This window comes from Hyperoodon ampullatus (assembly GCF_949752795.1).
Source record: "Hyperoodon ampullatus genome assembly, chromosome: 10".
Lineage (NCBI taxonomy): Eukaryota > Metazoa > Chordata > Mammalia > Artiodactyla > Ziphiidae > Hyperoodon > Hyperoodon ampullatus.
Genome location: NC_136923.1, coordinates 39,675,958 through 39,703,092, shown reverse-complemented (window position 1 = coordinate 39,703,092; position 27,135 = coordinate 39,675,958). Strand labels below are relative to the sequence as shown.

The following is a 27,135-nucleotide window of genomic DNA, read 5'->3' as shown; positions in this document are numbered from 1 at the left end:
CAGGCCTCAGCTGTGGTCTCTGCTCCTTGCTGGAACTTCACTCGGCATTCACTCATCTCTCCTTTTTCCTGTCCCTTCTCCCCACCCACCCAACCTTTCCCTCCAGACCCCCAGCCTCTCCTAGCTTTACAGACCAGCTCCTACCTTAAGTATTGTTACAAGTCTACCAGTATGCAGACAGAGCTGGTTTCTAGTGACTTTGGCATTGACCCGGCAGCATGTAGCCAGGGGACCTGGAAACCCCTCCTTATAGAACTGGATGGGCCCAGCTTCTCACATGCCTTGTGCTGTAGCTTGAACTGGCAGTTGGTGACTAGCAGGTTCCAAAGCTCCTATTTATTCTTGAAGCTGCCTCGTTTCTATTTTGATTCTGCTAATCCAAATTGCAGTTTGGTGTTTCCACGGAAACAATTCAGGGATTGTTTGGCTTTCCAAGATGAACTGTGGGGGAGAGAACCGAATGACGTAAAACATTTTTAGTTTCTCAAATATCAATGTCTCCCCAATAACTCTTTGGTCCCAAGTTTATTAAAATAAATGTTCTAGGCAAAAAATGTTCCAGGCTCCTTTTATTCCTCCAGCTAAATCCCTAGAGACTAACTCCCCAAACCCCTGCTCCGTGCAGAGGAGCACACATCTGCCCGCCACCCTGAAGCAGATGACAAAGGCAGGAAAGTGTCCTTTGGGCACCTTGGGGAGCCAGGGATGCAGAGACAAGAGTAGGTGTCACCAGGGAAATGACCACATGGCCACCCCAGCTACTCTGGGAGTGGCATGCCAGAGGCTCAGGGCTCACCTGCTTTACTAAATAGCTGTGTTTCTACAGTGAGGAAAAGCTCCTCATTTAAGGATTCCAGGATGAATTAGCCCTTTTGGTAAATCTGAATTTTCACATAAAGGCTTTGCTAAAACAGAGGTATATTTGTCTATCCAGCCAGGGAAAACCTGACCCCTCCCTCCTACCCCACCCCTACCCCAGGCTCTGCCCTCATTCCCAAGGGCCACAGTCTCTGCTGCAGGCAGAAGAAAAATCCTCTCATTTCAGTCTTGCAGGGTTAGGGCTAGATCCGCATTCCCAGCACTGAGTGCTGAGAAACAGCTCTGTGAGACCCAGAGTTTCTGGCCCTGAGGGTCCAGCACCCGCAGGGAAGGGCGAGCCCCTTGTCAGGGTCCTGCTGAGCACCCCCTTGCAGGCCCTGGACCTGCACCAGTTCCTGCAAACTGTGAAGGTCACCTCTGGGCAGGTTTCTGGTGAGGGATGCCCATGGTTGGTTGGTGAATATGAGGGTTTTAAAAAACAACTATAATTTCTTTTTTCTACAGAAGTGATACATGTCCACTGCAGATAAATTTAAAAATACAGACAAGAAAAAGACCTAAACCCTCCTTGTTCCTCCATAACAGTTCTCTGCATGTGTGCTCATACACACATTTCACAAACTTGGGATCAACTGCATTTAAAAAAAAAAAATACATCTTAAATTTTGCAATAAATTCAGATTTACGGGAAAGTTGCAAAGACAATAAGTTCAAATATATCCTTCACCCAGCTTCTCTTAAAGTTAACATCTTGCATAACTGTGGCGTACTTGTCAAAACTAAGAAACTAATAACCGTATTAGTAACTAAACTTGAGCCTGTATTTAGATTTGATCCGTTTTTCCATTAATGTCCTCTCTCTGTTCCAGGACACAATCCAGGACAACGCACTGCATTTAGTCATTGTGTCTCTTCAGTGTCCGCTGCTCTGTGACAGATTTTGAGTCTTCCTTGCTTTTAATGACCTTGACAGTCTTGAGTCCTGGCCAGGTATCCTGTAGAATATCCCCCAAACTGGGTTCATCTGATGTTTGTCTCACGATTAGATTGGGGCTGGGAGGTTTTGGTAGGAATACCATGGAAATGAAGCACCCTTCTCATCATATCCTGTCAGGGGTGGGTGACGTGCACAGGACAGCATGGGTGGTGCTCATCTTCATCACTTGGTTAAGTGGTGTCTGCCAGGCTTCTCCATGTAATCTACTATCTTTCCCTTTCCCAGCCCTATTCCTTGGAAGTGAGTCACTAAGTTCAGTTCACCCTCAAGGGGTGGTGACAGGCAGGGGTTGGGGGAGATGAGGATTTAGCCCCACATCCTCTGTGGGAGAGTATCCACATCAAGGCATATTATTTGGAACTCACTGTTGGGAGACCTGGTTTTCTGAATATCAAGTAGCCTGACAACTCTCCCTCCAGATGGCCCCATTCCCCGTGGAGTGGGGCAGGCAAGAAGCTGTGAGCATTTCTTCTTATTTGCTCCTGTCTCTCCTATTCAGGGAAAAGAAAGTGAACCCCAATTCCATAATCTGTGATGTTTACTATCTGCTGCAGGGAGTGAGTGTACGGTGGCTTGGAAGGAGCCTCTGGTTAGCCCGTCCTGCCCTCTATCCCCCAGCGGAGGCCTGTCCCATGAAGTGGCTGGAGGCTAGTTCTCAGGGTCAGGCAAGTGCCCAGTCTCACACAGCTACGGAGTAGATGCAAGGTCTCTACCTAGGGGCCCAGAGGAATCTCCAGGCCTGTAGTAAAGGGGTGATGCCAGCTCTGCAGCCTGCCCTATGCTGGGTCACTAGCCTAAAATATGGACTGGTGTGGGGGGGTCCTAGGCCCCTGGGACTGCCTCCCAGCTCCTTGGTTTGAGTTTTGGGTCTTACAACAGCTTTGCACCAGACTCCTTACCCCCATACTCCCCTATGCCTAGGAGGCGGGCACTTCCCTGAGACTCAGCTTCTGGGAGGCATGATATCTTGCCCAACAGCTTATTAGGTTTCCTGAAAGAACATCATGGTTTTGAGAGATCTGTCCAAATAATTTCTGATGATGTCCTTTCTCTCAAGCCGTGGTGGAGGGTTGGCTCCAGCCCAGGAAACCTAATAAGGGATGCTACCAGCCCCGCTGACACAAGTAGGAGGCCTTTGCAGAGGGCTTTGAGCTGGGCAGGGGAAAGGATGGAGGGATTGAGGGTCTGGACATGAAGAGGGCATGAGGCCCGTGCGGGGGACAGGCAGCCTTGTGTGCAAAGTGCGCAAATGTGGCAGAGAGCCTGGGGCCAAGGTCCATCTTGATGCCAGTTCCTCCATACAGGCTGAGCTGGCCTGGGATGGGCTGGTCCCAGGGGTACAGAAAGCCCATGCTGGTCGTGGCCCCCGTACTTTTTCAGGGGTCCATGGAAAAGAACATGAAGACACAGAGCAGAGGCCCAAGACCTTGCACCTGCCTTGGGTTCTGGGTATATTGAACATCAATCAAAAAAACAGTCAAGATGTTAAAAAAAAAAAGGTGAAAAAAAAAGAAACACTTCAAAGCAACAGAATTAAACAAACAAACAAACAAACTGGGCTCTCAGCTCAAAAAGGGACACAACGGGAAGTTAAAAAGGTTGGGGTAATTCAGATTCTTCCAAGCCTCTGAAGAATGTGGCCCCTGATAACAACTGTGACTGCCCTGCACAGACGCCCTAACATCAGACTCCTGCTGTAAAGAATCAAAGCTGAAGTCAACTGTCCTTACTCAATTCGGTATTTAAAAGGTCAGTAAATTGTAGTCCTCTTCCAAGTCCAGAACAGTCTCCACGATACTGTGATCATAGAAAGCCTGCCTGAGGCCACCAGGGTCTGCATCCGAGGCTTCCTGAGGGCTCTCGTCCACCAGCAGGGCCCAGGCTTCCTCCTTGAAGGGCAAATCTTCACAGCAACCACACACACGGTTCAACTCGCTTTCAAATTCTAGTTTTCCAGCCACTTCTTCAATAGTTTGGATGCCTGTATGGTCTTAAAAATAAAAACATTCAGCATTACAATTCCAGTGAGAGATTTCTTAAGACACTTCAGGCACAAGTTAAAAACCACAAATGGGCGGCCATCTCCAGGGACTCTGCAAAGCCGGTGTTCCTACCCCCGGGGCTGGCAGGCTGCCACATTCTAACATGGGCTTGGTGCCCCCCTTCCTAGCTCAGGTATTTATTGAGCCCCAACCATCTCCTTGGTTTCCAAGGAGGGTTTAAGTGGGAGGATACAGAGATGCATGTGTTTGTTCCGGCTCTCAAGAAACTACTCCCTGATCTGCGGGCAGAAGACACAGTGTGAGAAAAATGGGATCTTTTGGGTAATCAAAATGCTGCCTGCTGGGACTTCCCTGGCGGTCCAGTGTAAGACTCTGAGCTTCCAGTTCAGGGAGCACGGGTTCGATCCCTGACCGCGGAACTAAGATCCCACATGCTGTGCGGCGTGGCCAAAAAATGAGGGAAAAAAAGCTAAAAATAAAAGTTAAAAAAAAAAAATAGTCCACACACAGAATACACAGATGTGTGTGTAGAAAAAGTATCTATGACAGGATATACAGCACTGTATTAACAGTGGCTGCCTTTGTGGTGGATGGTGGAATTATAGGGGAGTTTTTGGCTTCTAAATTTTCTTCTCATCTTGTATTAATGCCCCCCCAGCTGGACTACCCTCCTCTACCCCTACCCCCATCTCTGCCTATGTCCTGTTTCCTTCACATCTAAGCTCATCCACCAACAGGGGCTGCTGTCCCTGGCCTCCAAAGATTCACTCTAACTGTACATTTATGAAATGACTTGACTGATGTGTAACTCTCCCAGGTTATCAGCTCCATGAAGGCTCTCTGCTGTGAGCAAAACAAATCTAACAAGCCAGTGGAAAAGAGATAAGAATTTTTTTTTTTAATAAGATGCTTGCTGACTCAGGGGCCTGTGTGAAGAACCTATCCTTCTAGGGAGAGGATGGACCAGCTCTCTGTACTCACCGATCATGTCAGGCAAATCCTTTGTGATCTCTTGGCTAGAACTGCTGAGTGGCATGTTTGACTCAACCTTCAAATCTTTCTCCATATCTTTCCTGCAGCCCCCAGGTGAAAAGAAAAAGGTGGGGGATTAGATCCTCTTTCAAGAAAATATTGGAGGGGAATTCAGTGTTAGATAATCTTAAAGACAAACACTGGTACTTTAAATTGTCATTTATGCTGTGATTAGAGGATGACTGGGAACCACTGAATCAGTGAAGTTGACTAAAAGCATCATAATGCCCATTAATGTTTGTGAATACGAGCACAAATATTTGTAGAACTGAAATGATTAAGTGGCTTCTTCAGTCTCTGACTACAGAGCAACCAAGATGGCAGGACCTTGAAGTTTCAGCCCATATGGTCCTCCTTGCTTCAAACCAAGGTGCCTAGGATGAGGCAGTTTGCAGCTACCTGGGAGAAGAAAAGGTCTAGGGAAGACCTTATCCCAGGGAAAGCCTAAAAAGCTCTGGGGTGAGGAAGGGGAGCAGAAGCAAGGATGGAGTCAGGGCCCGGCCATCGATCCGCCTCCCCCCAGCGTGGGGAAAAAAACACTGGAATTAAGATGTGTGTTTCTGCAGTACAAAAAATAAGATGACTTTTAAAATTAGGTTCTTTAACATTCACTACCCCTTTTGGTACTGCAGAGTGGTTTCCATGACTGGTTATACATCCAAGACCCCTCACCCCCTCAAACCACACACACACACACACACACACACACACACACACGTTTCCATGACTGGTTATACATCCAAGACCCCTCACCCCCTCAAACCACACACACACACACACACACACACACACACACACACTGGCTTCCATGACTGGTTAGACATCCAAGACCCCTCACCCCCTCAAACCACACATACACATTCTGAAGAATGTTTACAAACTTCCCAAATAAAGTCTTAGAGCTTCAGAGGGGAGGCAAGAGTAGTGTTATGGACTCAATTTAGGATTTTCAACAATTTTTTCAGATATGAGATACCCCTAATTATAGCTATTAAACTATTCAGATTGGAATCACCTTAGACTGTCTTTTCTCCAGTTCTCCCCATCTCCTGCCGCTCTCCAAAACTGTCTTTCAGGTGCCAAAATGGAGGAACGCATCGATATGTTTTCCTTGCTGGTCAGAGGTTTTCTTTTGGGGCATAGAGCGCGTGTCTTTGCACTCACGGGTTCGTGGTTTGGTGCAATGGCAGGGCTCTCATTCCCAGGAGCAAACGGGACAGGAGAGAAAAGAGCCGCAGAGGAGCAGGCTGCCAGCGGGTGCCTCCTGCAGAGGAGCCTGTGCATGGGGAAGGGGAAGGAAAGCGGCGCAGCGTCCAGCTCCAGACTCTGCATGCCTGAGCACTCCTGGGAATGACTGACTCCTTCAAAGGCCCGGTCAATGGCTGCAGTCAGCTCCTTTCTGCATCTTCTCAGTTTTTCAGACATCTCCCCTAAAAGCGACCATGTCTTTATTATACAATACACTGGAAATGCACACAGCAACGTGAAAATAATGTTACAGATGAGGTTGTAAACCACCCCCAAATGGAGTATTTGCCACAATTTCCTTAAGTTTGATCCACGCCATGGGTCGGAGAGCAGGGAAACCCACACTCCCGGCGCTTTTTTCTCTGTGGGGTCAGGTGCGGCCCGCGGTTCTCCGGGAGGGAGGAACCGGCGATGGAGACGGAACCATCCCCCCTCCTCCGGCTCCGGGCCCCTCATCCCAGCCTGCAGCCCCTTCGGTCGCAGGCTCCGGCCCGGCCCCACCCAGTGGCCAGCCCCCGAGCGGAGACCCACAGCCGGGTCCTCACCGGGTCCTCACCGAGCAGCCGGCGCTCCCGCACTACCGCCCCTACCAACGGTCGTCCCGCACGCCCTCATCGATTCCGTCGCGTATGCCCGCGACTGACAGGCCCAACCCCCACGGCTCAGGTTAAAGGTCAGACAAGAAAAGCCCGGATGACCTTGTCCTTTGAACCAACGCAAAGGGAAACAAGGGCCCCACCCACGGAGGGGACAGAGGTCTCAGGCCTCCCCGCGCGACAAAGACAACGGCCCTGGGAGCACGGCCCGGGCAGGCTTAAGGAGGCCAGACCGCCGAAAGAAAATCGGCTGGAGGAGCGGGGATCTCACTTCTAACCGAAATCAGCGAGAATAGGAGCCCTTTCCAAGCCCAGGAAGGTTCCCATTCTTGAGCCAACAGGGAGAGAAACTACTAGACGCGACCCAGTACCCAGCGGTTTAGTGTACCAACTTCCAAGTGATATCTAATAAAAGTGCCAGAGGGGTATCCAACTGTCTCAATTCATCAAGGATGCTGGGGGACATAACAGAACTGCTAGGTTCCACAGGAGACGGAGGGGCAGGAAACCCCAACACCAAGCATCTTCATTTCATTAGGGAGGAGAAAGCTGGATATTCCAAGATGACACAAAGGGAAACAGAAATGGGCTTTGGTGGCTAATTTTTAGGGTATTATAAACCCATCTCACTGCACAGCAAGGGAGAAGGGGACGACATCATTTACTCGAGGCTTCATTTACTGTGGGCAGACTACTGGGGGGAACAGTAATCATCACCAGAATCAAAAATCCAGGAACTCAGGGCAGCCTGTGGCAGGTCTTCATGGCCACACCAAACTCAATGAACAGTGTGTTCCTCTCCGTTCTCTGGAATCCATCAGACATACTGCATTATGTGCCCCCATCCCAACCCCTACTTTGCAGCTCCACAGGTTTTACAGAAATTTCTCACCACCTGTATAAAAAGAAAACTAATTCGGCCTCCTAACATAACCTTTTTTTTTTTTTTTCTCATAAAAGAATTTCCTCATCCGGTTTTTAGACGGAACACTAGCAAGTCTTCAGTGTCAAAGGTGTTCTCCTGAGGGATTGCACTGGTGCTGTGGTGCAGGGTCACTGAGGCAGCATCAGTTGGTGTCCATGCTGCAAGTCTCATCATCCCCCATGCCTTGCTGTAAGCTGCCTGGTCTCGTCCCTCCATCAGAGGATCCAGGAAAACTGAGTGAAGTCGTCTTATACAACTCATCATCTCGCCGCTGGTAAAACAGCACATAAGCTGCTTTCGTCTAAAACACAAGAGGGGCAACATCCATTCACTGGTTGGAAAAATCACCCATTTCCCCCCCAGCTTTTCTCTGTTCAGAACACACCACTCTCAGGGATCCGCCGTCTTGCCCTGTGCAGCCACACACTGAAGTGACTGTGAAAACCCTTCTACCCGAGGCTGGCTCATGCTGACCCTCCCCAGGGAGTGGGGAAAGGCAGGGGCCTTGTGACAGACCCCGAGGAGAGTTGAGCATCTCATTTAGGAAGGGTCCCAGAAGGAATAGCAGCCAACTCTTTCTCCACCACACCTTGCTTCCACTGTCCCAGCAGGATGACTAAATAACCAACTAGCCCGGAAGACTCTTCCCAGCTCTAATCCCTAAAGGTAAGAGTAGGAACCAGGCATTAGGGCCTACTCACCACTATCTGATCCTCGGAGGCCAGGGACACACTGCTATCATCAAAGTAATACCATTTCCCGTTCAGTTTGTTCTTTGCGTACGCAGTGTCTGCCAAAGCAAGAGAATACTCTAGCCGGTCACCAAGAGAGCTAATCTGGCTAGCTCATTACAGTGGCACTCAACAGTAACACAATTCCAAAACATGAAACAAACAGAGTCTGAAATTAAAAGTAATTTATAGCTTGTGTCCTACCAACCAAAAGATAACTCATCCTTTTAAAAAAGACCTGTTCCTAGGGAGGGTGGGAGGGAGGGAGGCGCAAGAGGGAAGAGATATGGGGATATATATGTATATGTATAGCTGATTCACTTTGTTATAAAGCAGGAACTAACACAACACCATTGTAAAGCAATTATACTCCAATAAAGATGTTAAAAAAAAAAATCTGTTCCTTCTCAAAAAGGCACTAAAAGAGTAAAAATGGGGCTTCCCTGGTGGCGAAGTGGTTGAGAGTCCGCCTGCCGATGCAGGGGACACGGGTTCGTGCCCCGGTCTGGGAAGATCCCACATGCCGCAGAGCGGCTAGGCCCGTGAGCCATGGCCGCTGAGCCTGCGCGTCCGGAGCCTGTGCTCTGCAAGGGGAGAGGCCACAACAGTGAGAGGCCCGCCTACCGCAAAAAAAAAAAAAAAAAAGAGTAAAAATGGAGCGACCAAGGCTTTAAACTGTAATTTTGGAAAACTAATCCAAAAAATAGAGGAATCCAGTGTCAATCTTCAGGATGGCTATGAGCAATAACCCAGAGTCAGGGGACCATTAAAAGGAGCTGATACTTTAAGATTTAAACAAAACAACAGTTCTCAAAAACATGCCAAGTCAAACTCCCCCACTTCATCCAGGCAGATGGTTGGCTACTACTGCCTCTCACCGCCTCTGGAGCCTGTGGGGTAATCCCAAAGAGGGACACATTGGGTGTTTGGGTTTGCAAAGCTGGGATGTGAACAAGAAAACTTAAATATATCTGCCTTTGAAATTGTGAGTCAAGAATCTGTGGCTGGATAACAATTCCTCACACCGGGCCAAGCATTTCCCCACACTGGGCAAGCATTTCCCACAGCCAACACTTCCGGTTTTGATTTTACACTATTTCGAAGCAGGATGTGTTTACAACAGGAATCCCAGCAGCAATACCCAATTCCTGCTCCACCCAGACTCTCAGAAACAACAGAATCTGATGGAGATCTGGTTTCCAGTCTCAACCTGCTGTGTGGCTTTGGCAAGCTGGTTTTTTTTTTTTTTTCCTTAAGCTGTTTAACCATTACTCACTGCAGTGCCTACTGCACCAAGTGGTGGTGAAGGACATGGGACAGTGACAGAGAAGGTGCCAAGGGCGTGTCCCCACTGTCCATGCTTGGCATAACAACAGCAATGGTGGTTTTCAATCTTGGCATTCCAACTGTGGACCCAATGTGGACCTGCACATAACCAGCCTAACCTGGATGAGGAAACTGAAGCCTAACCTGGATGAGGAAACTGAAGCATAAAGAGGCTAAGTAACCTGCCCCTAGCAGTGTTTATATGCTAAAATGGAAGTTAAAAATGAATACATGTGTCCAGTATGCATGAATACAGATAGTGAAATTACTTTGGGGAGAAAAAAGTTAGAGAAGAGTAAGTGCTGCAGGATATGATATGATCAGAGATTGCTAATAGCCACTCCAGTAGAGCCCCAATTTTCAAACAGGCACAATTTTTATTTCCCATCCTCTCCTACAGCTAGATGGTAGCCCTGTGACCAAGTGATAGCCAATGAGATGTATGTAGAGGAGTTGAGGGGGACTTCTGGGAGATCTGCTTAAAAGGGAAGGTCATGCCCTTTTTTCCTCTTCTTCTAATGGCCTGGAATGTAGACCTGAGGGCTGGAGACTGAGCAGCCATCTAAAGGCAAGAGGTGATATGGTAAGAGCAGAGAGGCAGGAGAACAGACTGTTGGGCCAACAGAAAAAGCTTACCAGTATAGAAGAGAAGACTGGGGTTTAGGGCAGTTCCATAATCCACTGTAAGTGTAAATGGAACTGACACCTCCCATGGTGTCATCTCTTGGGGTCCTGACACTGGGTGCAGTGGCAGTTATCATGGTGCAGATGCAATAGAAGAGAGATGAGGAAACCCAGCTCCTCACTTCAACATCACTAACACCTTTCCATAAACAAGTAACAAAATAAACTAGTAAAAGTATAAAAGTGAAGGTAAACCTACACATTATAGAAATTTTGGAAAATAAAGTAGAACAAAGAAAAAATAGTAAAATTAACATTTTGGTCTCTCTCCTCCTAGGCTTTCCCCCCTCCTATCATAGCTTCTCTGTCTTTTGTTTCAATGTAGTTGTGATACTACTTTCTGTAATGATGCAATTTTGTGTAGCTGTTTTCCCTTAACATACCATGGGTATTTCCCCATGTTATTATTAATTTTATTTTGCAATGACTGCGTACTCTTCCATGAAATCGATGGACAGAAGTGCCAACGGTTGATCACCAATGCTAATATTAATTTTCCACTCTTATAAATAATACTAATTTTTCACTATTATAAGTAGGTGAATATCTTTGCACATGAAGCTTTTCCCCAAAGTCAAGTAATTTCCTTAGGTTTCCCAGAGGTGGATTATTGCATTAAAGAATATGAACCACCATCCTACCACAAAAATTGAAGGGCAGCAATATGGAAAAAGCCCGCAACCTGAGGCCCGTGGAGCTGTGTAAGTTAAGTGCTTAGGGCAATGCCTGGCACACAGGGAGAGGCTGGTGAAAGGTGACTGGCCATGGGCATGTCAACATCTCAGAAGGAAGCAGATGCCAGTACTTACAGTGGCCAACCCCCATGGCTCCATAATGATTGGACACGGCAATGAGGTCGTACACATAAGGCCTTGCTGACAGGTCACAGACAAACTCAGACATGTTCAGAGCTCTGAGCACAGAAAACAAAAATAACCCTTCAATACATTAAACTCAGAGAAAGAAGTCAGAGCAACCCAGCAACCCCTTTCATGCAACAGGCTATAACACAGGAGGGCCCTCAGAAACTAAGTGCAGAAGGAACGAATGAACAGTCCAGACAGAAGGGGTCCTGGGGTCTTGTTCTGACCACTGACATGTTCAGACTGGAAAAGAGAAGCCTTACCCGAGACCAAATGTCAAAGAAGGGCTCTGGGCACAGACACGAGGGCTGCAGCAACTTTGTAAAAATGGCTTTTACTATCAGATTTACAACTAGTGCCATAAAAATTTAAGCTAAATACCAAAATAGGCCCCCAAAAGCTTTTTTCCCTAATGTTTTATTTTGAAAATTTCAAACATACAGAAAAAAGAATTTTACAACAAACATGTATATACCCGCCACCTAGGTCCTCCTGTTGACATGTCTATCTTCATGTAACTATCTACCCATCCCCCATCCCCCAAAAAGCATTTTTAAATCTGCACATTGTGGGGGGACTCCTACCTTGTTGACTGACTTGCCTGTGTCACTTATACTCTGTACCCTGGGACCTAAGAGGACACTAGTAGACAGCCAGTCCCAGTCCCTGCCCCAGGGACAGGACTGTGGTGGATCTGCACCCCCCAAAATCCAACTCTCCCCAGCAGATTACTCTCTGGTTCCTTGTGCCCCTGCATTGATGAGGTACAGCATGTCCCTGTGCTGCCCTACTGAGCCTGGGCTCCCTGGGACCAATGACAGATGGGAAGACCAGTTCAGTTAGGCTGCGTAAGGGACTCGAGAGAGGAAGTGCTTCTACTGGAGAGTCCTTTCCCTACAGACACGGAGGGGAAGTGAGCCAAAGTCTAACTTCTCAGAGCCTAGCAACACACACACCTTAACGCAGAAAAGTCTTTGGCAGCAAAACACTGCCAATCAGTGCCCAGATTGTCTGTTTTTTAATTTTCCCAAAAATAACACTGCAGCCCAGGGACCCACCTGACTGGGAATTCCACAACTGTATCAAGCTTGTCCCTCCAGTATCTATTGTAGGAGAAACGTTTAAGGTGGACCACCAGAATCTTCGGCAAGGACCACAGGTCAAACTTCTTTGTGGCCTGTTGATGCTTCTTACAGTTGGGACAGTACCTGAAAAGAGAAACCTCCACTTAGTGGGGAGGCAGGGGGCCAGTGCCACCTGGGCTCTCAAGCATGGAGGCAATCCCATAACATCCTTTCTTGTACTCAGCATGACTGCTTCAGGGCAGGGAGGTCTCTAAGCCACCTTCCAAAAGAGGGTGATGGCTTTCCTAGTCTGGAAAACACAATTCACACAGAAAAACCTGTGTTGTAGGGTCAGCCATGTAAAAAAGTGACAATTCCAAATACAAAGGGTTTTTGTGTACACAGATGGACCCAGCAGATCTCAGAGTCCCAGGGTACCTGGGTGCCCCTGCCCAGAGGTGGGAGCTGCATACCAGGGGTCATGCTCCCCAAGGGTCTCCATGGTAGTGAAGAGCTCGATGCAGTCTCTCAGGGCCACTGCTGTCTTCTTTTTCTTCTGAGGCTGCAACATGCTGACGTGCTTCTCGTAGGTCTGTGAGGAACAAAGTGCTGAGGTCTGCTGAGGAAACAAAATCTTACCAGGCTCAGCCACAGCCTCACGAGCTCTCACGCCTGGAATATAATGTACTTTCTGGAGCCTCTGAACATGTAATGACAAAATCTTTAAGTGCTTTTCATTCTCGGTCTAAAACATACCTTGCTAAACTGCTGGGGAACTGGTGAGAGAGACCCACCCGAAGAAGAAACCAGCACATACCCCTGACCAAGAATGCCGAGTGACCTACCTCAGATTCCTGCTCATCGTAATAACGGCTCCGGGTCTCACTATCCCAATCGATGGCTAGTGTGGATCGAGCTGTGGAGGAGGACCAAAGTGTCACTCACTACTGAATGGCCAGCAACAGTAGAGGCTCCTCAGGTGACAAAAGTGAGAAGGACCACACTCAGGCTATGCCATCAACACCTGCTCACCCATCAACAGCCACTGCCAAGAGTAATGCTCTGCCTTGAGCCAGCCAACTCTGAATCCCTGGGCCCCCAAATCCTTTGGCAAAGATTTCCTCAATGCTACAGACACACTTTAAAGGCACTAACTACATAGAATTCTGAAAGGGCACAGGTCAAGATGGAGTAACAGTGGCCAGATTTCTCCTCTTGCCTTAAACGACAAGAAAAACTGACAAAATAGAAGAAATAACTGTTTTCAGACACTGAATATTAGGCAGAGCAAGAGTGAGATCCCTGAGAGAAGGCAAAAAATAAGGTGATGCCTACATGGCCCCAGCTTATTGCCTGGAGGCATTTTCCAGGCCATAGCATGAGGGGGCAGGGGAGGAGAACAAAAGACTGAGTTGAGGAGTCAAAGACCGGTGTCCAAAATGGGGCTAGGGACTTCCCCTGGTGTCGCAGTGGTTAAGAATCTGCCTGCCAATGCAGGGGACAGGGGTTCAAGCCCTGGTCCGGGAAGATCCCACATGCTGTGGAGCTACTAAGCCTGTGTGCCACAACTACTGAGCCTGCGCTCTAGGGCCTGTGAGCCACAACTACTGGAGCCCATGCTCCGCAACAAGAGAAGCCACCGCAATGAGAAGCCCACACACCACAACGAAGAGTAGCCCCTGTTCGCTGCAACTAGAGAAAGCCCGCGCACAGCAGTGAAGACCCAAAGCAGCCAAAAATAAATAAATTCAAATTAAAAAAAAAAAAGAAGGGGGCTAGAATTTGCAAGGCATTACACTAAAGACAAGAAGCCGCACAGAGGGAATGGAGCTGCAAAAAGACAAGAAAGATCCAAAACCATCTCAATAAAGCTGTTTAAAAAACTACTTTTAGGTAATTATTTAAAAAGGGAAGCAAGCTAGCAAACTAGAGGACATCTAGCAAATCTCTTCTCCAATGAAGGAAGCAAAAAGACACAAGAGATGCTTTTGCAGCTCCCCTCCCGACCCAGGGTAGGCATCTTCACTATCTACATGTTGCTTTTCACGCACAACACACATCCCGTGTGGATGCCCCTTCCCATCCGTACAGCAGTCTCCATTACAGGCTCCAGGTAACAGCCTGTGAAATCCAGGACCATTCTCTAGATGGGTCACATTTCATGAGTATTCTCATGGAACAAAAGAAATATGAATTTATTCTCATAAGTTTGGGGAAATGCTGCCACCTAGGAGGGCTACAAGAAGTGTTATCAACCCGAACAAAAGTCCTGAAGGATGGTGGGAGTGGAGGGAGAGCTCGTTTCCTTCTGAAGTCATCAAGGACGGAAGAGAAAAGCCTGACAAGGCGGCCAAGGGAAAGTGCGGAGGGGTGTCATGTCTCTGAAACAGTCTTTAGGGAGCTTTAAGCCAAGAATCACACAAGTGTCTGTTCCTGGAGCCATACTATGAGATGATGAAAGCTCAGTGCAGTCAGTGAGTGCTAAGTGCAAGGATTTTCCAGTAGATCCTAAGTCCCCAAAAGCCCAGTTTGAAAGGTCAGAGAAAGTGCTTACAGTTGAGTTTAAGCAGTTTCCCATCAGCTGCAAGTGAATTTAGGTCGGCTGTGCCATAGGAGTTCACAAGGCAGAAGGTAAAAAGCTTTTTTGGGCAGGGCCGGCCTTTGAGCTTTTTTTGGGTGGTCTCGCCATGGTCACTTCCCAGCTCATCCTCCCCACTGTCCTCTGTTTCTGAAAGCTGCTCTCTGCCTTCTTCCTGATGCTCCATTTCTTCTTCGTCTTCTCCTAGCATACAAATGAAAAATAACATGTATGTAATTTGCCACCATTTCAATGCTGCAATTTTTATTTCATACCTAACTGTGGTGCTTCCTTCCAGATTCAGTCCTGTGTGTGTGAAACTACATCCACCCCTTTGCATCTACAAGGCACTTAAATTCACATGTGACACCCCCACAACCTGGTAAGCAGGCAAGTGGGCACAGCTATTCCACGATGAGGACGCAGAGGCCCAGAGAGGTTCAAGGAGTCACCAGAAGGTAAAAGTGAGTCAGCAGTCCTGCCAGCCCTAAATCTGGGGCCCTCACCACTTGGTACTTTACTGGGCTTCATCCCACATAGTCTGACTCTTTCAACTTGATCATTAGGCACAGAGAGAAAAGGACCAAAATTAAACCCATACTCAATACTCAAGAAGACCAGCTGGTAAGAAACAATTTAAAAGTAAAACTTTAAATATGATAATGAACACAAATACTAAGTAAAGGTCTTCAGTTCCTCCACAAGAAACATGATGACTGTCCCTTCAACAAGTATTTACTGCATGTCTCTCAGGTGCAGGCACCATGATGGGCCCCAAGGAACACAGCACACAGGATCCTCCCCTCCTTTTTTCTCTTTATTCATTTGAGATTGCCGGGTTTCAAGAGTTTGAAGGGGGGGAGTTCCCTGGCGGTCCAGTGGTTAGGACTCAGCACTTTCACTGCCATGGACGTGGCTTCAATCCCTGGTTGGGGAGCTAAGATCCTGCAAGCCGCGCAGCCAGGGGGGAAAAAAAAAGTTTTAAGAGGCATTCTAGGGACTTCCCTGGTGGCACAGTGGTTAAGAATCCGCCTGCCAATGCAGGGGACACGGGTTTGATCCCTGGTCCGGGAAGATCCCACACGCCACGGAGCAACTAAGCCCGTGTGCCACAGCTACTGAGCCTGTGTGCCACAACTACTGAAGCCCGTGTGCCTAGAGCCCATGCTCCTCAACAAGAGAAGCCACTGCAATGAGAAGCCTGTGCACCACAACAAAGAGTAGCCCCCGCTCGCCGCAACTAGAGAAAACCTGCGTGCAGCAGCAAAGACCCAATGCAGCCAAAAATAAAAAAATAAATAAATAAAATTTATATTAAAAAAAGAAATTTAAAGAGGCATTCTAGAGACATATGGTGATGAGTAAATTTCCCAGGTGTTTCCAGAGAACTGGTTGGTATATGTGGCTGCAATAAAAAAATCCATGATCATGCTCATCATAATTTTTGTTGTTGGGCAGTCAAAGGGGAAAGTTAAGGTATCAAATAAGTAATTTCAACAAAGATGGGGGCAACTCCAAAAGGTGATGTAAAAGTAACAGGGGAAGAGAATTCCTTGGCAGTCCAGTGGTGAGGACTTGGTGCTTCCACTGCCGGGGCCCCAGGTTCAATATCTGGTCAGGGAACTAAGATCCCACAAGGTGCATGGCGCAGTCAAAAAAAAAAAAAAAAAAAAGTAACGGGGGAAGAAAAGATTCAAAATATGAAGTTTATATGTTTGGGGAAATAGCAATAGAAATGGAAACTGAGGAAAGGAAGATGTATATTCTACATAAGAATCCTCTTTCAGGGACTTCACTGGTGGCATAGTGGTTAAGAATCCACCTGCCAATGCAAGGGACACAGGTTTGATCCCTGGTCCGGGAAGACCCCACGTCACGGAGCAACTAAGCTCATGCGCCACAACTACTAATCCTGCGCTCTAGAGCCTGTGCTCCACAATAAGAGAAGCCACCGCGATGAAAAGCATGCATATTGCAACGAAGAGTAGCACCCGCTCGCTGCAACTAGAGAAAGCCCATGCACAGCAACGAAGACCCAATGCAGCCAAAAAATAAGTTAAAAAAAAAAATCCTCTTTCAAAGACTGTGTCTCAGGAGTTCTCACAAGGAAGGACAACTTGGGCCCAGGACAATGCAACACGGTTTCCTGTCAGGCCACAGGATCATCACAGCCATGGATGACAATGTGACATGAGTCCCCATGAGCAGGACTCTGAAACAGCCAGTGTGCATGAGACTGCCAGCCTCAGCTCTCACAGAGGTTCCTTTCTCAATTAGCTCACTTCACTCCTGAAGCAGTGGCACAGCCCCTTTTACGCCCAGGTAAGCCTGCTCTGCTCTCAGACTGGCAAGTGAAACATTGTCCTGCCCAAGACACTCAGAGAATCAGCAGGAGACAGCCACCACAGGCCTAACAAGGAGCCATGGCAGTAAAGAGGTTAGAATTATTTTAACATTAAACACGATTTGAAGTCTATGCACCAAGGCTCACTTATGGAATTCAAAAGAAGGCAGTGAGAACAAGAGACTGAACAAGAGACTGACAGATGGAATGTCTAAGAAACTAGGCTAATTGTAACAAGAGCAAATACTGACATGATGCTGTTATTAACTGAGCATCTATTATGTGCCAGATACTCTAACCACACTATCTCATTAAACAGTAACCTCAACTCTGTGAAGCCGTTATCATCCCATTTTGCAGATGGGTAAACCAAGGTTAAGAGAGATGAAGTGACTTTTTGAGGTCTGCCCCACACCTCAAGCTGGGAATCACAGTGCCTCAACTTCCAGAGCACTAACAACCCATAGGTCACCCAAGGTCTGCTCAGAGACTACCATTATAGCTCCAACATGTCTGCTTGTAGGACCTGTGCACAAAATACACTCCTGTTCATCCCTTGTGGGAGGAGAACATGATATTCTGGGCAAGAACAAGAGTACGACTATAATAAATACTCAACCTAAAATACCAACAATTTGGAATATCCCTTCAGGACAGAGCCTTCTGGTCATTATTATTTTTTTTTTTTGCAGTACGCGGGCCTCTCACTGTTGTGGCTTCTCCCGTTGCGGAGTACAGGCTCCAGACGTGCAGGCTCAGCGGCCATGGCTCATGGGCCTAGCCGCTCCGTGGCATGTGGGATCTTCCCGGACTGGGGCACGAACCTGTGTCCCCTGCATCGGCAGGCGGACTCTCAACCACTGCGCCACCAGGGAAGCCCCTGGTCATTATTTTTAATGTCAATTCTCACTTTCCAGGACCAGGCATGTCTTGCAGAAATCTGGGCATTTGAATTTTCAACTGAGAATATATATTCAGCTATTCACAAAGCATAGGAACTGGAGGACATTGGTTTTATAGGAATAAAGCCACCTAGTCAGTCACGCAGGGCCCCAAAAGAAGGACGACAGCCACAGTACAGGTCAGACACAGCTCCACGGTCACAAATGAGCTTGTGAGCACTAGGGCACAGAAGGATGGTGAGGGCTCTGGGTTTCTTGCAACAAGTCTATCCTACTGCTTTTCCAACTGTGGTTCGTCACTCCCACATCAGGAGCTGCCCAGAGCCAGCTACCACCTGTGGCTTCCTGGGTAGAAAGAAAGAAAGGCCCAAGAGAACCTATCTCTGCCTTCTGACTGGCTGGGCAGGACATCTGTCCTCCCCAGGGGCGGCTGCTGACCATGGTGATGGGTAAGGGCCAAGACAAAAGCTCTACAGACACAAGCCAGCTTGTGAAGGCAGCCAAGTGTACTCAGCAATCCCAACAGGTCAGAATCAAATCCTGACTCTGCTACATGACCCTGGGCAAGTCACTCAGTCCTATTATGCTTAGTCTCCCTGAGGTGAAACCCAGCCTCCACGCCTAAGATTACACGAGGTGTCAAAGTTGAACAATGGGCTCTGGCAGAGTGAAGTGGTGCAGACAGGGCTTCCAGGTCTGCTCTCTAGGCAGAGCCCCCAACCCCGCCTCAGAGCCTCCCTCACCCATGTATACAACACCTTTGGAAGAAGAGGGAAGTCGGGAGGGATTTGGTCAGTCACAGCCCCACAGCGTGGCGTACGCTCACCTTCACAGCTGCCCCTGGAGCCATTGCAGGCCCCCAGCTCCAAGGGCGAGCTGCCAGACTCATCAGGCAAAGGTTGTTTTATATAGCGGCTTGAAAAGAAGAAAGAAAGAAATTGTTTGTTAGTTGTAGCCTTTACCTGTTTTTCTCCACTACTCAGCGTGAAGTAGTTCCTAATTTATATATTCAGCTATTCACAAAGCAATTTATGTAAATAAAAGGGCCTTAAAATTCATGTGATGGCTTGACACTTCAAGAAATTGAGAGGAACCTATGAGATAAGAAGTTTAACTACCAGGGCACTGAAAACTCTGAGAAAGTCTGTTTCAAATCTTTGATAAACATTGTGTGGCACCATCATTTAAAAAAATATTTCCCAGTAATGTTAATTATCAGGTTCAGAATGATAGTGGAGTAGTTCAGAAATTACATTCAAATACAAAATGCCATCAAAGCACTATACTCCCTCAAGCAGGTGACTGACAGGTGTGAAGACATGACTCCAGGGACTCAAAGAGGCTTAGGTGTTCACTGTCATGGTGCTTCAGATGTGCCAGATGTTCTGTCCCAATAGAACCTTCCCTGGCCCTCCCAGGGGCCGACACAACTACATTTCTAACAGAAGTGAGCACACGGGGTCAACACTGGCACTCTGCAGGGGGCAGTCACTCTTACTGGGCCTATCTTATTTTAGATAACAAGCAAATCACATTCCTACCACCAACCTGATACGCTCACAAACAGCCTGGTACAAAGACTCGAGGGTGAGCTTGTGCTTGGGGACAGAAACCAGCAGTGGCTGCCCATATAGCACTGCCCCAGTGGAAGTGCTCGACGGCCTGGATTTCCTTTCCCTGAAGTACACTGGAAGCGTGACACATTCAGAGCCGTCTGTGGAGGTGCTGCAGACCTCGTACCTGTGTCAATCACACAAGAAAGCATCTTCAGCGGCAGGTCTCTGTGAGAGATGGAGATCTGAGCTGCAGCTACATGGTGGCCAGGACTACAGTTACTAGGACAGAGCACACTTCAGTACAAAAGGTGGATAAACCATTTCCAAGACGATGCTAGAGGATGGGTCAGGAATCCCAAAGAGGGTCAACTGTTAACACAAGGTGAACCTACACAACCCAGGACCTGGGGCTAATGTGATCCTCCTTCCCCCAACCATGGCCTCAAACTCTGTGGTCCTTCAACTGGGACTCAACACAGATGACACCTGTCATCCAGACCATCACTTCAGACACAAAGGCACACAGGGGGGCCCAGCCACTAAGTTCACCTTTTGTCACCCATCAAGGAGCTTAACTTTCAGAAAAAGGCATTCTCAATGCCCTGCCCTTTAGTAAAACCAAATACTGTACAGCGACGTATACCTAGAATATAAGCCAAAGACTCTTTATTTCAAATGAGGAAGCAAATTTATAAAACTGTTTGCCATCTTTCTTCAAAAACATTGAAGTAAAAGAATCATATTTAATTTTTTTTTTAAATCAGAGATAACCAAAGAAACTGCTAAATACAAATCAATGATTTTGAAAAATGTGTCTTACTTAGTGAATACATGGGATTGAGGAGATTTATAGATGTTTTATCCCGGAATAGATGTTACCAAAATTGCTGGCAACCAACTGTAGTCTTTCCCTCTTCCTACAGGGGGAGACACAAACTTACTGATTCAATTTTTAAAAACTATAAACACAAACACACACACATACACACACACAACTCTCCCCACATGCCTGGCAAACAGTCCTGACTATAGTATATGCAGGAGGAGTTCAAAGAAAAACTCACAAAAACATCCAAGGTATGCTCTAGGGTAAGGACCCTGGTGTCCAGCATAATGGTCAAGAACCAAGCCTTGGAGTGAGGTTGGCCCAGGTTCCAGATCCATCATTGCCACTTTCTGGCTGCTGAAACCAGGCCAAGTGCCTTAATTTCTAAGTCTGTTTATCCAGCGGACAATGGGATCACTCACCTTCCAGTGTAGTGGTGAGGATTAAGTAACTCGGTAGCACAGTACATCACATGCTCAAAAAGTATTAGATGCTACAATTGTGTTTTCATAAGACAATTATCAATTCATCATAAAACAATTTGCTTTCCAACTGGCTGGCCCTCCAGCCCTCTGAAGAATCCTCCGTTGGTGGTTTGCCAACCTCCCAACAAGGTGATGTCCCAGGTCTTCTCAGCGCAGGTATGTGCGAACACTCGTTTCCAGAACTGAGGGAGACTGTGTTAAGGTCTTGGGGTAAGAAGTGGACAGTCCCAGCCCTGTGCCCCAGCATGAGCCTTGGCACCCTCCATTAGTAAAGTAAGGGAACATGGCTGCGAGTGGGGAGGCAGCCTATGCAAGTGTGAACAGAACTAGGATCTTGGGTGTGGTTAAGAATTCTTCCTTTTAGAGTGACCTAGAAGTCAATGGCCACAAAAATGTAAAGGGAAGGAAATGCCTCCTTTGTGTACTACATTCCTCAGCCAAAACCAAAAACCAAAACAAAATCCTAAAAACCTTTCTCGGCAGAGGCAAGTTTCTGGCTGAGAGGGAATGAGGGAGGGACAACATGGTTGTGCTCCACACGCAAGCCTCCCTGAGCAAGTGGCTGCTGGGAGCTCAGGCAAGCTCACACTCCACCCCCCCACCCCACCCCCACTTGGAAGAGGGACACACACACAATCACACAAAGCAGCCTTGAAGCAAGAGGATTTGGGAGGAGCTGAGGAGACGAGCTGCAGTTGGAGTGTACTGTCCCCACAGGGATGAGAAAACCGAGTCTCAGAGCTTGCAGATGTTAGTGCTGGAAAAGGCTGCTTAAATCAACCTTCCCTGTCATCTGGGATGGCACCTGCCTGAGAAGCCACTATCTGTGGCTGGGAGAAAGGACGAGACCCTCCCTGTACTGCATCCCTTCTCCTGTCTTCCCATGGCCCCTCACAAAGCTGTGACTCTTCTTGAGAAAAGCATTTCTGACAGCAGGACCATCTGCAGAACCACTGAACAGGCCTTCTTAACAGGTAGCAACTGTTGACAAAAGCCTTGTTCATGCTGAGGAGAGCTATCTGGAATGTCTAGCTCTGAAGTGCTAGTAGGCGCTTAGCACTGATGGCTACCCAAAATTCCCTGAACATCCAACTCTTGCACCCAGGGGTTGGGGCAAATCCACATGAGCACCAACTGCCAGATCTTCTGCTCTGCAGACACTGACAGACACTGGCAAAGCCTCTAGAATGTTTCCTTTGACCCTGCAGCAGAAACCACTGAGTACTCACACGAAAATGTCATCCCGAGGCATGATGTGGTTTAAACCTTCATCCATTTGGAAAATTTTGTGGAACCGGTGATTATACACATCTGTGACCACCATCTAAGAATCAACAGTAAGAGAAAGATTACAGGATGGATAAGAGTACACCCACCACATGCCGCAACTAAAGATCCCACATGCCGCAACTAAAAAGATGCTGCATGCTGCAACGAAGATCCCGCGTGCTGCGACTAAGACCCGGCACAGCCAAATAAATAAATAAATATTTTTTAAAAAAGAGTACACCTACTTTAACCCAGGCACAAATGAAAAAATATGTGCTGCCCCCTGAGAGATCACGATGCAACCAGCCCCAGAGCTCAGGGGCCAAGGGCCAAAAGAGAGCAGCATGGCTGTCACCACCAGAAAACATGCTGTATCCCGTTTACGACGGGATTTGCCCTCCAGTGGCAGGAATGGTGGGGAGTGAGTCCTGACCAGAGACCAGCAGTCATCCAGAATCCTCTGGGGTGTTCCCTGGGGCCGGAATTCCCCAAGCCATCCTCAGCACATAGCAGAAAAGACCAAACCCCAACCACCAAGACCTATCACCTGAAACCAGCAGGGGTGCAAGGAGAGTGGGGAGAAGGGCACTGACCAGGACTGGGACAAGGGAGGGGCTGCGGGCATCCAGGAGGATGGATCCTCGTGCAGCAAGAGGTCTTCACTTTCCCCACCTTCACACAGGGCCAGGCTCAGCAGAAAGGCCAGCGTGAGCAATTGTTTTTATTTTTCTATTTTATTTTTATTTTTTAATATATTTATTTATTTATTTATTGGCTGCGTTGGGTCTTCGTTGCTGCGTGTGGGCTTTCTCTAGTTACGGCGAGCGGGGGCTACTCTTCATTGTGCTGCGCGTGCTTCTCTTGTTACGGAGCACCGGCTCTAGGTGTGGGCTTCAGTAGTGGCACGTGGACTCTGTAGTTGTGGCTCGCCGGCTCTGGAGCGCAGGCTCAAGTAGTTGTGGCACACAGGCTTAGTTGCTCCGCGGCATGTGGGCTCTTCCTGGACCAGGGATTGAATCCGTGTCCCCTGCATTGGCAGGTGGGTTCTTTTTTTTTTTTTTTTTTGCGGTGCGCGGGCCTCTCACCGCTGCGGCCTCTCCCGTTGCGGAGCACAGGCCCCAGACGCGCAGACTCAGCGGCCACGGCTCACGGGCCCAGCCGTTCCGCGGCATGTGGGATCCCCCCGGACCGGGGCACGAACCCGTGTCCCCTGCATCGGCAGGCGGACTCCCAACCACTGTGCCACCAGGGAAGCCCCCAGCAATTGTTTTTAAATAAAGATTTCTATCAAGTCACTCCACAGACTTACAGAGTTTGGGATAGGAAAGAACTTCCCACTTCTCGCATTACAGATGAGGTCAGGTAGGAAGGGGAGGCAAAGCGAGAGCAAATCCCCAGTCCTGGCCCTCTGACCATAGCTAGTGTGTCCTCAATGGAGGAAAGACAGTGCTCCCAGGGCTGGAAGGGACAGTTTCAGGCACAGTGTGCAAAATGAACAAGGGCCAGGAGGTCTGAGGCATCCAGATATAATCACGTGTGTGCTGGCCGATAAGACCTACCCCACAAAAGTGGCTACAAGGTTGAAACTTAACTCCAAAGGACTATGAACTGCCCCCAATAGGCTTAGTGCCACTGAACACCTCGCCTTACGTTTTCCGCAGCAATGCCAGACAGCCTGGAGAGAGCCTCACACAGGTCAGACACGGCCCCCATCAGCGGCACAATCACACGGTACTGCAAAGGAGAGATGGGAGGCGTGACAAGGGTGCTCTGGAAAGGGTGGGAGATGAGTTGGGAGGAGCAGGCATCATGGAGGGCAGAGGTGTCCCACCAGAAACAGTGTGTGGTGAGGTCAGGGCCCAGATGAGTGGCCAGCAGAGCAAATAGGCAAGGCTTCTGCATCAACACCTGCCTCTCTATTTAGGTAGCACCACAGAAGCTGGACCACCTCTTTCCCTCCTACATATTGCTTTATTTTTTTCCTAACTTTTTAGAGTCATTCACTACTTCCTTTAAAGAAATGTTACAATTATACAAACTGCCAACCAGTCCTTGTCATAAAGCCAGAAGCAGCATGCAGTGAGCCATCAGCAGGGTTGGACACTAAGACTGGCCTGTCACACCTTTCATTTGGCCTTTTGTTCTGGCCAGGCTCTCCTAGCTGATTTAGGGGTGAACATAACCAAGGGAAGTACTGTTTCTAGTCCCCTAACATTCAGATTCAAGGATCTCTTAGCAGATCAGCCAGGTTCCTTTAGTCAAATGAATGGAGCATAGGGGAAAAGGTGACAGAGAAGCCCAGAGAACCTTCACAATATGCCTGAATGACATGGGATTACACAAAGGTCTGAGGGAGGACAAGGGCACACACTCAAGGCAAGTGCCAAGGGGTTTCAGAGGCAGCTGATGGAGCTGCTGCTGCAACAGATGGAAGCAGCCCCACTCTGGGTCTGGAGGCCACTCACAACAAGGGGGACCATGAGGGTGCCGAGTTCTCTTACCTGGGTAGGTCTGCAGCGAGGGTCAGCGGGAACCAGGAAGATCTCCATAACTCGATCTTTCTTCAAGGGCAGTGGGAGAGTTAGATAGCAAAATGGGTCAAAGGTCACAGAAACCTTAGCACATTCTGGGCAAACCAAGGTAGATTTGAAGAGGCCATGGAACGTGTCCACAATCACAGAGTCATTCCTCAACCTATGATTCTCCCAGGCTTCCTTTGCCACCACCTGGAAGAAAGCAAAGGGTATAAGACATTCTCAACATCCCCCAGTTGTTAGCCTCTGCATCCAGAATGATTCACAGCAAAATCTGAAATAGACTGTGAGGCAGTCTGTGCAGCCAAGAACTTGGTCCAGGCCAGTGAGGGCCAGGACTGCTCTTAGCATACCAAACTCATTCCACATGCCAGCTCCATGCCCAATCCTACACTTAACAAAGTGCTGATGCAGGATCTACGGGACAGAGACGAACTGAGAGCACTGTGGACACATGGACCTGACCGGAGAAGGACTGCCTCCTATAGGGCTTCCAATGATCCAAAGTCCCTTCAGTGAGCTTTTAATTTATGCTATAGTTCAGCTAGCTCATGGTTTTTCCTTTAAGATGTGAATGCTACTTTGAAGTATTCAAATTGCTCATCCCAATGTGATAGGTAGCTTAAACACTAAATTCCCTCTTCATAGATCTAAAAATCAAGGCAAAAAAATGTAAGTACCCTAATAACATTAATAACAAACTATTTCAATCATCATAGATGGATTTTAATAATCCCAAGGGCCCACACTACAGGCACTTTACAGTTTTCAGGGTGCCCTAGTCTCTGGTTCACCAATGTAATTATATTAAACAAACTGACTCTAACTTGAAGAAGCCCAAGAGGGAGCATCAGGGGTAACTAGAGTTAGCCCCTTTGTAACGTGCAGTACATTTCCATATTAGACCTCACGTCCACATCACAAACAACAGTGAGAGGCAACCAGAGCCCTGGCACCAATACTCCAAGACCAGAAGAATGCCCTTGCACCTCCCAGTAGGAGGCAGCTTCTCTGGAATACTTTTCTTCAAAAGTCTTCAATATCATACCGCATCTGGCCGCCCATTGGCATCCTTCAGCTCCAGGTACGGTTTTTTCTTCACTCGGTTCAGATCTTCGTGCAATCCGTCTAGAAGAAAGGCTAACAGCTCCTGAGAGTCTTGTTGTTGGTAGCCAGAAAACTGAGGAGCAAAACGTCCCACCTGAGTCTACAACAAAAGCAACCACATCAGAAGGCAGAAGTTATAAAGAACCAGTGAAGTCAGATAGGAAATTGTCATCAAAAATAACTTTGGGCTTCCCTGGTGGCACAGTGGTTAAGAATCCGCCTGCCAATGCAGGAGACAGGGGTTTGAGCCCTGGTCCGGGAAGATTCCACATGCCGCTGAGCAACTAAGCCTGTGCGCCACAACTCCTGAGCCTGTGCTCTAAAGCCTGAGAGCCACAACTACTAGGCCATGTGCCACAACTACTGAAGCCCGTGCACCTAGAGCCCATGCTCTGCAACAAGAGAAGCCACAGCAATAAGCCCGCACACCACAACGAAGAGTAGCCCCCGCTCACCACTAGAGAAAGCCCACGTGCAGCAACAAAGACTAGACACAGCCAAAAATAAATAAAATAAATAAATAAATTTATTTTATAAATAAATAAATAAATAAATTTGCAGTCTGCTGGTACCGTAAGGGAGAACGCCCTTGCTCCAGTAGCCTGATTAACTCCTCAAGGGCCTAAAGGTCAGCAGTTCCTACCAGAGAGAAGAGGGCTAAGATCTGAAATCCAGGACAACTACAGACTTGGAACCTGGGCCACTACCCTAAGAGAGGAGTAAAGAGTGACTCCCTCAGTAGCCACATCTCCTAAGTACAGACACGAATCCCTCTCCAACCACCTTCTTTGGTTCAGAGTCTCCCTAAGAAGTTTACAAATGGTACCTGCATCAGCCAGAGGAATCCTCCTAGCCCTAAATAAGAGCACTGTACATAAGAGCCCTCCTAGCCCTAAATAAGTGTCTGCCTTGTATTGCTCTACACTACTGATCCTCAGAGTGCAGTGCCCAACTTGTGGCATTAGCATCATCTGAGAGCTTGACAGAAATGCACCTTCTCAGGCCCCACCCTAGACCTTCAGAAACAGAAACTCTGGGAATAGTAATTTGCATATACTTCCCAGGGTTTAATGTGACCATGGGAATGAAAAGAATTTGTTTTCAATTTCAATAAACAATCTAAGATTTTAATTTTCTCATTGAGCTTAGGTGCTATATTTTTTTTCCTCTGTGAATCAGATGCTTCATGAAGGCTCCTTGAACCAGACAGGATTTCCAGATTTCAACACATGGAGGCAAGGCACTT

General features: G+C 47.9%; 2 protein-coding genes across 3 annotated transcripts in view; both read right to left on the bottom strand.

Annotated features, from left to right (window-relative positions):
* Window positions 1-3,255: 3,255 nt before the first annotated feature.
* On the bottom strand, window positions 3,256-6,276 carry LOC307058814 (uncharacterized protein C3orf62; the record flags this gene model as incomplete). Its single annotated transcript, XM_079712499.1, has 3 exons — window positions 3,256-3,806; window positions 4,801-4,892; window positions 5,867-6,276. The coding sequence occupies 3 exons, from the start codon at window positions 6,274-6,276 to the stop codon at window positions 3,559-3,561; spliced, it is 750 nt and encodes a 249-aa protein (XP_079568625.1). The 3' UTR covers window positions 3,256-3,558.
* An 849-nt stretch (window positions 6,277-7,125) lies between these two features.
* The window catches only part of USP4 (ubiquitin specific peptidase 4), a 49,003-nt gene continuing 28,993 nt past the window's right edge, over window positions 7,126-27,135 (bottom strand). For both annotated transcript variants that reach the window (XM_079713571.1, XM_079713572.1), the window contains 13 exons: window positions 25,831-25,989; window positions 24,750-24,974; window positions 23,899-23,982; window positions 22,209-22,303; window positions 19,661-19,852; window positions 18,939-19,027; window positions 14,843-15,070; window positions 13,134-13,204; window positions 12,762-12,880; window positions 12,283-12,432; window positions 11,171-11,274; window positions 8,322-8,410; window positions 7,126-7,921 (listed from right to left, as the gene is read on the bottom strand). In XM_079713571.1, coding sequence (XP_079569697.1) covers window positions 7,763-7,921; window positions 8,322-8,410; window positions 11,171-11,274; window positions 12,283-12,432; window positions 12,762-12,880; window positions 13,134-13,204; window positions 14,843-15,070; window positions 18,939-19,027; window positions 19,661-19,852; window positions 22,209-22,303; window positions 23,899-23,982; window positions 24,750-24,974; window positions 25,831-25,989 — 1,764 coding nt within the window. In that variant the 3' untranslated portion in view covers window positions 7,126-7,762. The remainder of the gene's footprint in view (window positions 7,922-8,321; window positions 8,411-11,170; window positions 11,275-12,282; window positions 12,433-12,761; window positions 12,881-13,133; window positions 13,205-14,842; window positions 15,071-18,938; window positions 19,028-19,660; window positions 19,853-22,208; window positions 22,304-23,898; window positions 23,983-24,749; window positions 24,975-25,830; window positions 25,990-27,135) is intronic.